Source organism: Strongylocentrotus purpuratus, unplaced genomic scaffold, assembly GCF_000002235.5.
Source record: "Strongylocentrotus purpuratus isolate Spur 01 unplaced genomic scaffold, Spur_5.0 spur5_scaffold_10, whole genome shotgun sequence".
In the NCBI taxonomy this organism is placed as follows: domain Eukaryota; kingdom Metazoa; phylum Echinodermata; class Echinoidea; order Camarodonta; family Strongylocentrotidae; genus Strongylocentrotus; species Strongylocentrotus purpuratus.
The window spans coordinates 27220440-27233113 of record NW_022145595.1 but is presented as its reverse complement, the minus strand read 5'-3'; the positions used below and the strand labels follow the sequence as shown (position 1 = coordinate 27233113).

The 12674-nt window shown below is 37.7% G+C and overlaps 1 protein-coding gene across 1 annotated transcript; it reads left to right on the top strand.

Moving 5' to 3' along the window:
* Positions 1-1939: 1939 nt before the first annotated feature.
* LOC115921867 (carbohydrate sulfotransferase 11-like) lies at positions 1940-5922 on the top strand. Its single transcript, XM_030980141.1, has 3 exons — positions 1940-2074; positions 3679-3758; positions 4790-5922. The coding sequence occupies exons 1-3, from the start codon at positions 1945-1947 to the stop codon at positions 5687-5689; spliced, it is 1110 nt and encodes a 369-aa protein (XP_030836001.1). The 5' UTR covers positions 1940-1944; the 3' UTR covers positions 5690-5922.
* Positions 5923-12674: the final 6752 nt, after the last annotated feature.

Sequence of the window (12674 nt, the reverse complement as noted above, 5' to 3'; positions counted from 1 at the left end):
TACAAACGTGTTTGAAACGTGTTTAAACTAATCACGAGCCTTTCACACACAGAAATTTCGTTGCGATCGTTAATCGTTTCGTGATTAACTACTGCTCGTAAAATGCGCAGTAGTGCCATTGCGCATTGAAGATCAGGTCATATCAAACAGAGCGGTCGCTCCATCCAGTTTAAACACGTTTAAACACGAAAAACCTTTCACACACAAAATATCAAGCTCTTTAGATACGAACTTCGTATCTGCAGCCTGCTTTTAGGGGCGTATGCATCGCGACTTCGTATCTATCCCAACATCGTATAAACGATGTTCACACTGGGAAAATTTTCTATAAACATGTTTAAAACTGTTGAGTGATTCTAATCATCTCTGGAAACGATGAATTTTAGCTGTGTGTGAAAAGGCTGCTATATACTCGATGACTACTCTACGTTTCGTGGGGGCGGGTAAGGGGCGGATGTTTGGTTTCAATAAATGTCCAATTAAAAACGTATAGCCCAAGCATGACATTAAATGGACTATGTCACGACTATATGAAACATATTTTCACTTCACAAGCTTTAAAACAAGTGGAAGAGGATAACCGTTGTTTCGCTCTATTATTTTCCTCATCTCCATATTGAAATCAAAGCACGTAGAGTGCAAATACTGTCATTGTACAAACAACATCTATTTGTTTTATTCGACCAATAAGGATCAGCTGTCGCTCAGGCTGGATTTCACATTTCATTGTTTATCATTTTATTCTTGAAGAGTCCAGTTCGTCATTAATCTGGATAATCGATAAATGGGCCAGTTCAACGCTAATCCTAAAAATATCCATAACTATCTTAATATGAAATTGCTTATTGTATTATTTTTTTAATCAGTCGGTCAAATTCTATTGCCTGCGATTATGACACTCATCACCCCTTCAGAATAATAGAAACTTAAGGTAAATTAAGTACGAAAAGAAACTACGTCATTCCATGCTTTGGGCTTTTGAGTGTATAGACAACTTGATATCATGGCTGATTCGGAGTTTCAATTAAAACCAAACCTTTACAACAAAGACTCCTTCGTTTTCCTGTTATCAAATAAATGTTCTGTTCTGAAGTATGATTTTTCTAAACCTCTAATCACCTTAATCAAATTAATTTTAATCACATGAGCTATCTCGAATTAACAAGGAGTACAAATGGACATTGTTTCAACACAACGTATGGATAGTGTTGTTTATTCTCAAGTTTCATTATATATTATCATTCACACATACAACACAAAATAAAATGAATGCACAATCAAAGAACACATAAATATAATAAAAGAAAACCATCGGATCACATGTTATTACTTTTTGTATTCAGCAAATACTAAAAAAAGCTCTCATGTCTGACCCTGAACGACAAACAATAAATCGTGTAATCTAGTGGCTTGTTTGAGTGCTTGCCGAAAAAAAAATCAATTTGTCAAATCATTGCAGTTATTATGGACAACGTATAATCGCGGCATAGTGAGTGGAAATGTTCGCCTGTTCTTGAGGAATATGGAAATATATGAATTCGATAACGACAATCTACGGTCATTGTTCGTAACTTGTGGCTAGGATAACACTTTAAAGAATAGATAAATGGTAAGTCTTTTTTCTTTACTATTTCTTTTTTCAACTGCGTGTTTTCGCTCTACCAGCCACGTGACTAGGTTGTATTGGTAATGTGCATTTCTTCTTTGGACGTTTGGATACGATGCACATAATGGGCGATTTTTTACTAAAGACCTAACATTGCTGAATATTATTCTTCAACGAATTTTGTTTGTGATGATCAGAAGTCTTGCCCAAGAACAACTCTTCATAGCGACAAATATAAAATGTTAGATGGATTTAAAGAATAATGATTTTGACATATTATATAGTTCGGTATCTTTTTTTCCTTTGACCAGCGTCTTACCATCATATCTCGTTCGAAGATGGGGAAGATGATGATTAAGAGTCGAAAGGGCGTGGCATTTCTCTTCTTTCTTGTCAGCATTGTGCTGATGATGATAAAACATCATTACGTTACCATGACACCTGATGCAGCCTGGAGTGAAGAGAAGGGTAAGAGGATACCCCGTCAATCAATACTAAGTTCTTTCATGTTTAATCTTAGCCCCTTGTCGATTTATCTCGTACCCTACCCCTTCCCATCCTTCACCCCCCCCCCCCCCCCCCCACAGGTGAATTGCCGTTTGGTCTTGCAACCAGTTCATATACTACCCAATTAGTCTATATTGCAATATGGTCTACACCTAGCCCGTCTATACTACCCACATGGGTTCTGGGACACTTAATTGGAGATAGACCATATGGAAATTAGACCAAATGACTATAAGCCTAAATGGTCATTTTACCAAATGACCAGTAGACGAAATTATTATGAGACCATGTGGGTCGTATCCGGACACCTACCCCCTGGACATCCCCCGGATAACCACTCCCAGTCAACTACCCCTAGGGCAACAACCCCCTAGGACAACTACCCCCTTGGACAACTACCCCCGGATAACTACCCCCAGACAACTACCCCCTACGACAACTATCCTCTAGGACAACTACCTCCCGGACAACTATCCTAGGGCACAACCCCCTAGGACAACTACCCCCGGACAACGCCTCCCGGACAACTACCCCTTGGACAACTACCCCCGGATAACTATCCCCAGACAACTACCCCCTACGACAACCATCCTCTAGGACAACTACCTCCCGGACAACTATCCTAGGGCTAGATGTCCGGGGGTAGTTGTCGTAGGGGGTAGTTGTCTGGAGGTAGTTGACCAGGGGGTAGTTGTCCCGGGGGGAGTCATCATAGGGGGTAGTTGTCCTAGGGGGTAGTTGACTGGGGGTGGTTATCCGGGGGCGGATGTCCGGGGGGGGTAGGTGTCCGGATACGACCCACATGGTCTCATAATAATTTCGTCTACTGGTCATTTGGTACGATGGCCAAATGACCAAATGCTTGTAGTCATTTGGTCTAATTCCATTTGGTCTAATCTCATATGAGTATACTACTCTTTTGGTCTTTTATTCATTTAGTCTAATAAACAGTTAGTCTAATTCTTAGTTTTTCTTAGGCCCATTTCGTCTACCATCCATAAGGTCTAATAATCATTATTTTAACCACACACACACACACACACACACACTTTCTTCTTGCCTCTGTTTTACTTACTATTCAGCTGTACAGGTATCATGTTCATAACTTAGGCGTTCCAAACACAAGTTCCTTGCTTCTCGGCATTATACCCCTTTTCTTTCTATCATCTGTCCATGATTTCGTATTATATATATTTGCTAATGAAATAAACGGTTTATTTGAATACTTCATTATTATACTTACAATCAATTAATTATTATTATCTGGTAACAACACCAATAGAGGCTCAAATACCTGTCTTAATACCTTGCATCGTCACTCATATTACATTTTCATGCTGTTATATGATTTGAATAAATATTGAATTGCAAATAATGATATCAAGCACAGTCACAACACGGTGACTTTCTTTTAAGTACGATGATAAATGTAGGACTGCAATCTTCTCGGTAAACTACACACTACATACGTAATCCTTAATTATCTTTGAGAGTCAAGAGCGTAAATAGATAGAGGGGATATTTTATTAATAGTCTTGTTTCTAACTGTTCATATTTCTATCAAGAACACCTGCAGCGCCCTCTGCAGAGAGAGGTTCAGGCGAATGACGTCACACCTGTACACATTGGACACAATGAACATGAGGTAAGAAAGCAAGAGAGAACTTACCATCATCATTTACAAGTGTTCATTAACCCCTTAGGACTACTTTCGGTTAAAGGGACTTGGTAACATTGTTCAGATGAGAGATAGTGGTGCTAAGGTAGTGCCTTCAATGCAAGATGTACAATTAAAGATAATCTGAAAATTTGAGTGAAACGGACCATTATTTATGGTACAAATTGGGAAAAACTGATCTGATCGATTCCTTAATTCTCCCAACTATAGTATTACAATTTAATTACATTTTAGGTGAATGTAACTCGTCACAAAGCAATAAAATGGCTCTACATTCCATTCCAGACATTGAAGTGTTGAAAGATTTTTTATAGCCTGTTTTATAATAATAAATAATAATATGACAAATTTATATAGCGCTTGTGACAAAAGTTTCAAAGCGCTGTACATGTACACAAATCAAAATTACTTCAAACAAAATCGATATTACTAATGGAATTAACATTACTCAAATTACCAAGAAAACAAAATATTACCTACATAACTTAACTAATTATCATTACTTATATTAACAAGAAAATCAAATGTATTTTTTCATGGAAAAATGGTTGGGAAAATTCAAAAATGGTTGGGAGAATTTACTGTTAATCACTGTTAGAGGGTGTCATACATTGACGCCTTCAAAGAAAACCATAGATATCTTCGTGGTTTGAGAATTTTTTCAGGATTTTTTGCATGTCAGAGGGTTAGTACAGTAGAAGGAATATAGTAAGTAACATGTTATACAAAAATTAAGCAATTTTTTCATCAACCTTAAACAATGTTACCGAGTCACTTTAAATCACAGACATACAGAATATCCAGATATAATTACATACTCCTCCACAGGTTGAACATGTGTAGATATGAGGGGATTAATCTCCATTGTTTGGAGTTGTCATGATATGTCAAATATTACACTAATATACTCTTTCTATATTGACAACACTATTCTCCCTTTATACTTTTATCCAGATGAATGAGAAAATATGAAATCCTAGTTCTTGATTTATTGACAGATACAAACCAATTCGTCACCTTCGTACAACATCACAGAGACACAAGAACAGAGACAGAAGGCTGTAAGAGAAACTTGTGCCGCATACGGTGGTGGGGACACGAACGCTTTCATATCAAGAAACCTCACCGATGGTCAGCTTTCGGGTCTCAGTTACATCTATGCCATACCAGAGTTCAAGCTTCTTTACTGCTCTATCCCCAAAGTGGGTTGTACCAGCTGGAAGCGGTTGATACTGAATATAACCGGTTACGCTGACGCCCTTGCGGAGCTGGAGAAGGAGAAGGGTGCTCTTTCAGTACACGAGACAATGCAGCGTATTTTCCAACCACTGTCCAAAATGGACCCTGGTGAAGCCAGGGAGGTCCTCAAGAGCTATAAGAAGTTTATGTTTGTTCGGAACCCTTACACTCGTGTGCTTTCTGCTTACCGGGACAAGCTCATCCTAGACAAACACTCCAAGTGGAGAGATGAGATGCTGGAATGGATGGTCACTGAAGATCCTCAGGCTGCTGCTGATGTCTTTCTTGGAAGACGCAACTTCACGTTCGAGGAGTTCCTCAGGTTCTACCTGTCTCCAATCAACAACAACCCGCATTGGAGAGAGTACTACCGTCTCTGTCTACCATGCCTTGTCAGTTACGACTTCATCGGGAAGTTCGAGACGATGGCAGCAGACTCCAGGTATATCCTTGACACCCTGTTCCGCGGGAACTCTTCGGTGGGTCTCTCAAAGTCCAAGCGAGTCACTAATAGCTCCAACAATGTCAGTTTGATGGATTTCTACTCTCGTGTCCCCAAAGATCTCCTGCGTAGGGTATCCATGTATGGTGGATTTACCATTGATTCTAAACTCTTTAGTTATGATGTCCCAGGATTTATCCAGGAACTTATTCTCTGACACTAAAATGATTCATTTGATTTGGTTATATATGCCATTGTATAACATAAGCTTGGGGATTTGATATACAGTATTACCAGGCCAACTGCCGTAACATGATAAATTGTGATGGAAATGAGGGAATAATGTTAGCATGTCTTTTATACATGTATCTTTTCTTTTAAATGAGCTCTGAACTGGCTTTGCGATAATAATATAAAGACACCGTCTAGAATAAACATTAAAAAGGTTAAGTGTGTAGCTCTTGGAAATTTGTGCTTACTGTGAGGTTTTGGAATCACCAAAAGATTAGAAATCGACTAAGTCTTGCTAAAAGTCATATGCACTGAACTCAGAAAATAATGTATATGTATATACATGTAGTATTACCGGTACGTAATAAAATGTTTCAGCCATTATTTGTCATCAAAATAATATGAAAATAAGAAATGTATTTCTAATCGACTCCACGCCGTATCTTTTACAATGCAAATGCATGGCCAGAACTCAACTTTATCTTTAAGTGAAAAGAAAAACTAAATAATACAGAAATCAAAATTATTTTCATATGTTGACTGTTTTAATGTTGGCATTGGAACAAGTGTAAATGGATGATATACAAATATTTGAGAATCAATAACGAAAACAAATGGGGTAGCACAAGCTGTGCATACATGCCACAGATATTTTGATAGGTGTATTATGGAAGCACTTCTTGATTAGCATTATGCTATTTCGAGCTTATTTATTTATCGCAAAATTGCGATAAAAAAGAAGGTGAAATTCATGAAGTTCCTTCTTTTACTGTGCAATCTGGTGTAGGTTTCTTGACAGGTGTAACGCTGAATCTTAAGATACATGTATATTCTAATGGTGAGTGTCCTGTTTGTAATATGATTATAATTGAATACGAATGTAGAACTATTCATTCAGAAACCAGAAACAGTAATGATATGGCGGTTTAAACATCGCATACATTTCATTAAATAAAACTAGAAGTACAAAATAAAAAGGAGATAAAATAGAAGATAAAAAGCAAACTTAATGAAAAGCAAGTATTGAAGAAAAAGGGTATTTTTTGTTGGTATGATCAGGGCATGGTAATAGGGCTTTCACATACATGTATACACTCCGGGGCCCATACGGCGAGTAAAAACAGACATTTTGGGATTTTTTTTCGGCCGGTGCTTTTGGGGTCTTTTTTTTGGGGGGGGGGGGATCGAGAACTTGAATAAATGTATGGGGGCGGGATTGAGCCCTCCAATCCATGCAAACTTACAGTGAAACGACCATTATCCTATTTCAAGAATATCTTAATTCTACTCTACAAAATGATGGTAATAGGTGAGCAGACTCTTTACCTATTTTTGTAATGATTTTCAACAGCGCCATCAAAGTTGTGAGCCGTAAAGTAAGCTTGAGACAATGATGCAATTATTAGACTTTCTCATCTTGCCATTTGATTGCTATGATTCATTTTCATGCTATACAATCTAGATATCTTTAATAAACATGAACACGTTAAGACAGTATCGTTCTATTAACTATATATGATCCAACTAACGGGTTTTAAAAAAAATGAAAATAATAAGTGATTGCGTCAAAAATAGGAAATTACTGTCAAGTGTGCGCGCGAGTGTATGAATGATGTGTATGTATAAGTGTGTTTTGGTACGTGTGCATATAAGTTGAGAGTGAGAACAGAGAGAGAGAGAGAGAGAGAGAGAGAGTGAGTGAGAGAGTGAGAAAGAGAGAGAGAGAGAGATAGGAATGGAGAGAGGCGGTGAGAGAGCCGGAGAGAAAGGGGAAAGAGAGAGGGATGGCGGTGTGGCATGATGGGAGATAAAGTGACCAACAGATAGAGAGAGAAGAAGAATGAGAGAAAGAGAGAAAAACAGGAGAGAGGGGGGGGGGGGGGGAGAAGGGAGGTCGAAATTGTTGAATATTCCAGAGAGTTAAAGATAAAGGTGAGTTCTGGTCATGCGATTGCATTGTGAAAGAAAAGGTGTGGAATGGATCAGAAAAAGTTGATCATCTAGCAAATAAGTATTGGTGTGTACTGCAAGGTTCTGGAGTCATCAAAATGATAAAAAATTTGGTTCAGTCTTGGTAAAGTTACAAGCACTGTACACAGAAAGATGTATATGGGACTACACAAATGATGTCGGGGCTACTAATCTTGATTTCCTAATCTTTCTATGCTCATTATTGAGCCAGTATACATTTTCTACCAAAATTGTTTGGCAAATGACATTTATTTGTAATCTTGAACATTCAGTGTAACGTTCATTTTTATTCTGTGAGAATTCATTTTTTTTTATAACCAGAACTCACCTTTACCTTTAAACCTAATAATAGAGGAATACCAGTATTCTGAACACTTTACTATGCACCTAGACAGAAAACCTAGACACCCTAACGGAAGAGAGATGGTGCATACATTGTGTGCATGCATGAGTCTAAATGGCGGGTTATAACAAATGGTAATGTCCCAAGAGACATAATCATCATAGTCGTAATTAAAAGCTTGAATTGGTCGAGAAAATTGTTGCATGGTTCAATGAATATGATATCAGAATCAAAGTAAAAGTATTCCTGAAAATCATTTTAAAAGTCGTAATATATATTTATTTTGTTAAAGAAAATTAATTGAGGTCCTATATCGTTGTTTTTCCACCCTTTTCCCTTATCTCTTTCCTATGTGTCTTTTCATCCCGTTTGTTGTTCGCCTCTCAATGTGAGGCGGGGTAGGGGGCCCATGAGCCCACAACTAATTGCTAGCCGGAATCTTATAGGTTTGCTGGCAACTTGTTAGAAGTACCTGAATACAGATAAAGAGACTAAAACACGGCATGGACATTATATCAATCGCAGATCACGGGAAGGAGCAGAGGGGGGGGGGGGGGTGACACCGGGCCTCGGCAAAATACAATATTGCAATCCTTATCCTTTAAGTTCTTACTAAGGATAAAAATGTACCCATGTGGCCATTTTAGACCCCCCCCCCCCCTTCAAAAAGTAAAAGAGCACTTAAATAGATGTTATTGTTTTTTTCGTCCAAGAATTCTAGAGAAAAAAATAAAAACCTCAATTGTCGTGATCTTTTCTATTATTTCACCGATATTCCGGTAGAGGGCTCGTGAGCATAGACGAACTTGTAAAACTTCGCAAAATAGCCCAGCAGAAAACATAAAATATAGTACGTGTTTATAAAACACACAATAAGCTTCATTGCTTGACAAGGGTCAACTGACTTAACAAATATCCTTATTAATGGCAGTTAATAAGATTTTACAATTTTTACCAGTCTCTGGATTGATGCTGTATATAGGTCTGCATTGAATGCCACATGAAAATATCAAACCTTCCACAATATTCATTACGCTCAAGGTCAGACCCTCTTCTTCTGCAAATCCCCCGCATCAATTCGAAGAAGGGTCAACAATTTCTTTTTCTTTTTCTGGTCCCACTATTTGGAATAGTCTCCCATTAAGCATTCGTTCCTGCACCTCAGTCGCATCATTCAAGAGAAATATCTAAAAACTTATTTGTTTTCTTTGTAATTGTTATTTTTACAGTGTAATGCACTTGGAGAGCAAAATAATTATTCTGTTTTTATTTACTAATGTAAAGCGCTTTGAGCATGTTTATGTAAAGGCGCTATATAAATATCAATATGTATGTATGTATTGCATCGTATATAAAGGAAGATTTGTTTTGGTAAATAATAAGTTGATTATAAATTCGACACATATTTCGAGGTATGGTGTAATATGAGGACAATTACAATAGCCTTATCTTACAAAAGGTATACGTTTTTCATTGCCAGGATAAATTTGAAGTGAAAGAATTAATGAACACGCTACAACGATTCAAAGAAATACAGACTAAGAAGAAAAGGGAGCAAGGATATTTACCGCAGAAAGTACTTTTAAAAATCAACAATTGAATTTTCCTACCTCCATGTCATTAACGACCTGAATACGTGGTTTAGGAAATAAAAGCTAATTTACTTTTGAGAAATTGTATTCCCACAAGTTATATGGTGTGCTAAAAATGTTGATACTATTTGTTCTGTTTTGATAATTTTGGGCTTTTTCTAATTAATGTTGTTTCCCTGAAAACTTAAGTGCTGGTAGCGACAGCATTGTTTTCATTTATTCCATTCTGAAGAAGGTGCATTGTATATTCTTTATATGCGCCTTTTGTTTGTATTATGTTGTGAAGTGGGGTCGGGAAATGTTTCTTATTTATAATTTCTACAATACGACAAGCATTGTATTAATTCCTGCTGAAAACCAGTTCCTTAAACTGTAGAACCTTGTAGAGGTAGAAAAAGGGGTTCTTAAAACTTAAAGCAGAAACGTGAGGTTAATTTTTCTCTCTAACGTGTGTGAAGAGCTTTTTTAAAGAAAATTAATTGATTTCCTATATATCGTTTCCTTTTTACCCACCTTTTTCCCTTATCCCTTTCCTATGTGTCTTTTCGTCTTTTCGTCTTTTTTTTCGCCTTTCAATATGGGGCGGGGGTGGGGGCACATGCACCCATGAGCCCACAACTTTTCCTGCTAGTCAGAATCGTGTATATAACCGAAGGTGTGCAGGCAATATTGTGATAGAAGTATCTGAATACAGATAACAAGACTAAAACATGGCATGGAAACTGTATCAATCGCAGATCGTGGGAAGGCGCATGGGAGGCTTGGGGGGGGGGGGGGCTGGTGTGACACCGGGTCTCGTCAAAACACAATGTTGCAATCCTTATCCTTTAAAGGTAATACAAAGTTTTGGTAAATTTTGGAAATTGGGTGGATATTGATTCTTTACAATTTTGATATATTTGGATGCCCCTGAGAATGTTTTATAAGCACACCAAATTTTAGCCCTTAAAACACTTCTGCTTTTGAGAAAAATGGAAAATTTCAAATAGCGCCTACGATCGTCCATTAGTAGCTGTGACCATGAAAATCTTAGAATATGTCGTTGTGACATATAATTTCCAAACGGTAATAGCTGATCGGTCGATTTCAGTTAAAAATATTGTTTATAGCTTAATTAATATCTTGACCTTGAGAGGAAGCTATACAACATAAAGAGTTTATTGTGGACAATCTCATAACTTTAGACTCGATTTCAACCGCGACAACGATCATTGAACAACTTCGGATCGCATGTGCCTCCAATATGTTCATTTGAACCAAAATCACGACCCCATACCAAAACTTTGTATTACCTTTAAGTTCTTATAAAGGATAAAAATGTACCCCCTCCCAGAATCAGGACTTTTTTCTTTTTTATTAGTAAAGAGCACTTTAAAGGTACTATGTCCCATTTGCAGGCCCAAAAATGAAAAGGTTAAATTCCAACGGCATTTGAGAGATAATGCTAATTTAGAAATTCCCTAAAAAAAGGGGCTTGAAAATGTCATTAAGTGGGAAAATAACGACTATTAGTACGAATTGACTTAAGAGCTTTAGAGCCAGTAAGTAATAGTCTGATGTTTAGACCAGTGTACCGAATGGTCGTACGTTTTATGCTGCGCAAAGATTCAATCAGTTTAATTTGGGCCATTACAAGAAGTGGGGAGAAAAAAAGGGAAAAAAGGGGGGAAAGATTTTTTTTTTTTTTTGGATAAAAAAGTGTTCCTGAGCTTCCGGGGTTTCCGCACCCTCAACCCCACCAGGGCCCTAAGGCGGGCCCCTGAATGCTTATCTGACCGTATTTTATTGCCTCAATCCCCTTAGATTCCGGGAGCGGACAAGGTATCAAAATATGTTCATCTGACCGCAGACGCGTAGCCATGGGGGCGGTGGGGGCGCCCCTCCCCCAAAAAAAACCTCCGGCCAAAAAAAAAAGAGAGAAGAGGACGTAGGAAGAAAAAGGAGCAGACAATTTTTTTTTTGAAATTCAGACAAGGATTAAGAGTCGAGAACGGTACAACGAATCGTCTTCTTTCTTTAATAATTTTAATGAAACGTCAAAGCTTCCGCGCTTCAAAGAGGAGGACGTAGGAAGAAAAGGAGCAGACAAAAAACATTTTTGAAATTCAGACAAGGATTAAGAAGAGTCGAGAACGGTACAACGAATCGTCTTCTTTCTTTAATAATTCAATAACATTTAATAAGACGAAGGGGGAAATTGAATTCAAACGAGGATTAAGAGCCGAAAAAGGTACAACAAATCGCCTTCTTTCTCTAATGATTTAATGAAACGTAAAAGCTTCCGCGGTTTGCGGAGGAGGGAGGGGAAATCGCCACTCCCTGCACCCCCCCCCCCCCCACTACGTCAATGCTGGTCACCATTACGTACCGATATTTGGCTCGCATAATTTTAAATTTGCCCCCCCCCCTAAGAAATCCTGGATCCGCGCCTGGTGTATAGCCTCTTAAGCGTTGGGAGCCCCAAAATTTTAATGGAAAAATTTGACTCAAATTGTATCATAATGGGAAAGAGGATCTAATTTAAGACATATTATCTGCAAGGGTTTTCAAAACAAATGCGTTTAAAGTTGAATATTGATGAAAGAATACAAAATTTAGATTTTTTGCGTACAACAGAAAACCCAAATTATTGTTTTGCTTCTAATGAAGCTAACTTAATATCAGGGTGGACTTCCCCTTCCTGTATTCAATGATGAGCGGAAAAGTGTAATCTATTCCTTTTTCCATTAGATCATTTTTCTTCAACATCTCTCAGCAACAATTTGTTTATATTCTCTCAGCAAAATAAACCTGTCTTTAGGTTTTTTTTGTTTGTTAACAAAACTTTAAAAAGTTACGCAAAACGTTGTTTGAATATAAAGCCAAAATCTGACCGAACGTTGCCTGCCCCAGATATCGATTTGCACAATCATGGATTGTATGTACTAATTCCAATCATGTTTTCACTCCGAGTCCGATGGATTGATTATACTCCTTAGCATATAAAAGAACTTACAATGAAAACACCATTTGGAATAGTAGAATTGTAAACAGGTTACATTGGGTTCTTGATTATGTGCATGACA

Coding starts and splice junctions, on each gene's coding strand:
- LOC115921867 (XM_030980141.1), top strand. CDS start 1,945: ATGGGGAAGATGATGATTAAGAGTCGAAAGGGCGTGGCATTTCTCTTC. Junction 2,075..3,678: donor AGCCTGGAGTGAAGAGAAGG/GTAAGAGGATAC, acceptor ATTTCTATCAAG/AACACCTGCAGCGCCCTCTG. Junction 3,759..4,789: donor TTGGACACAATGAACATGAG/GTAAGAAAGCAA, acceptor ATTTATTGACAG/ATACAAACCAATTCGTCACC.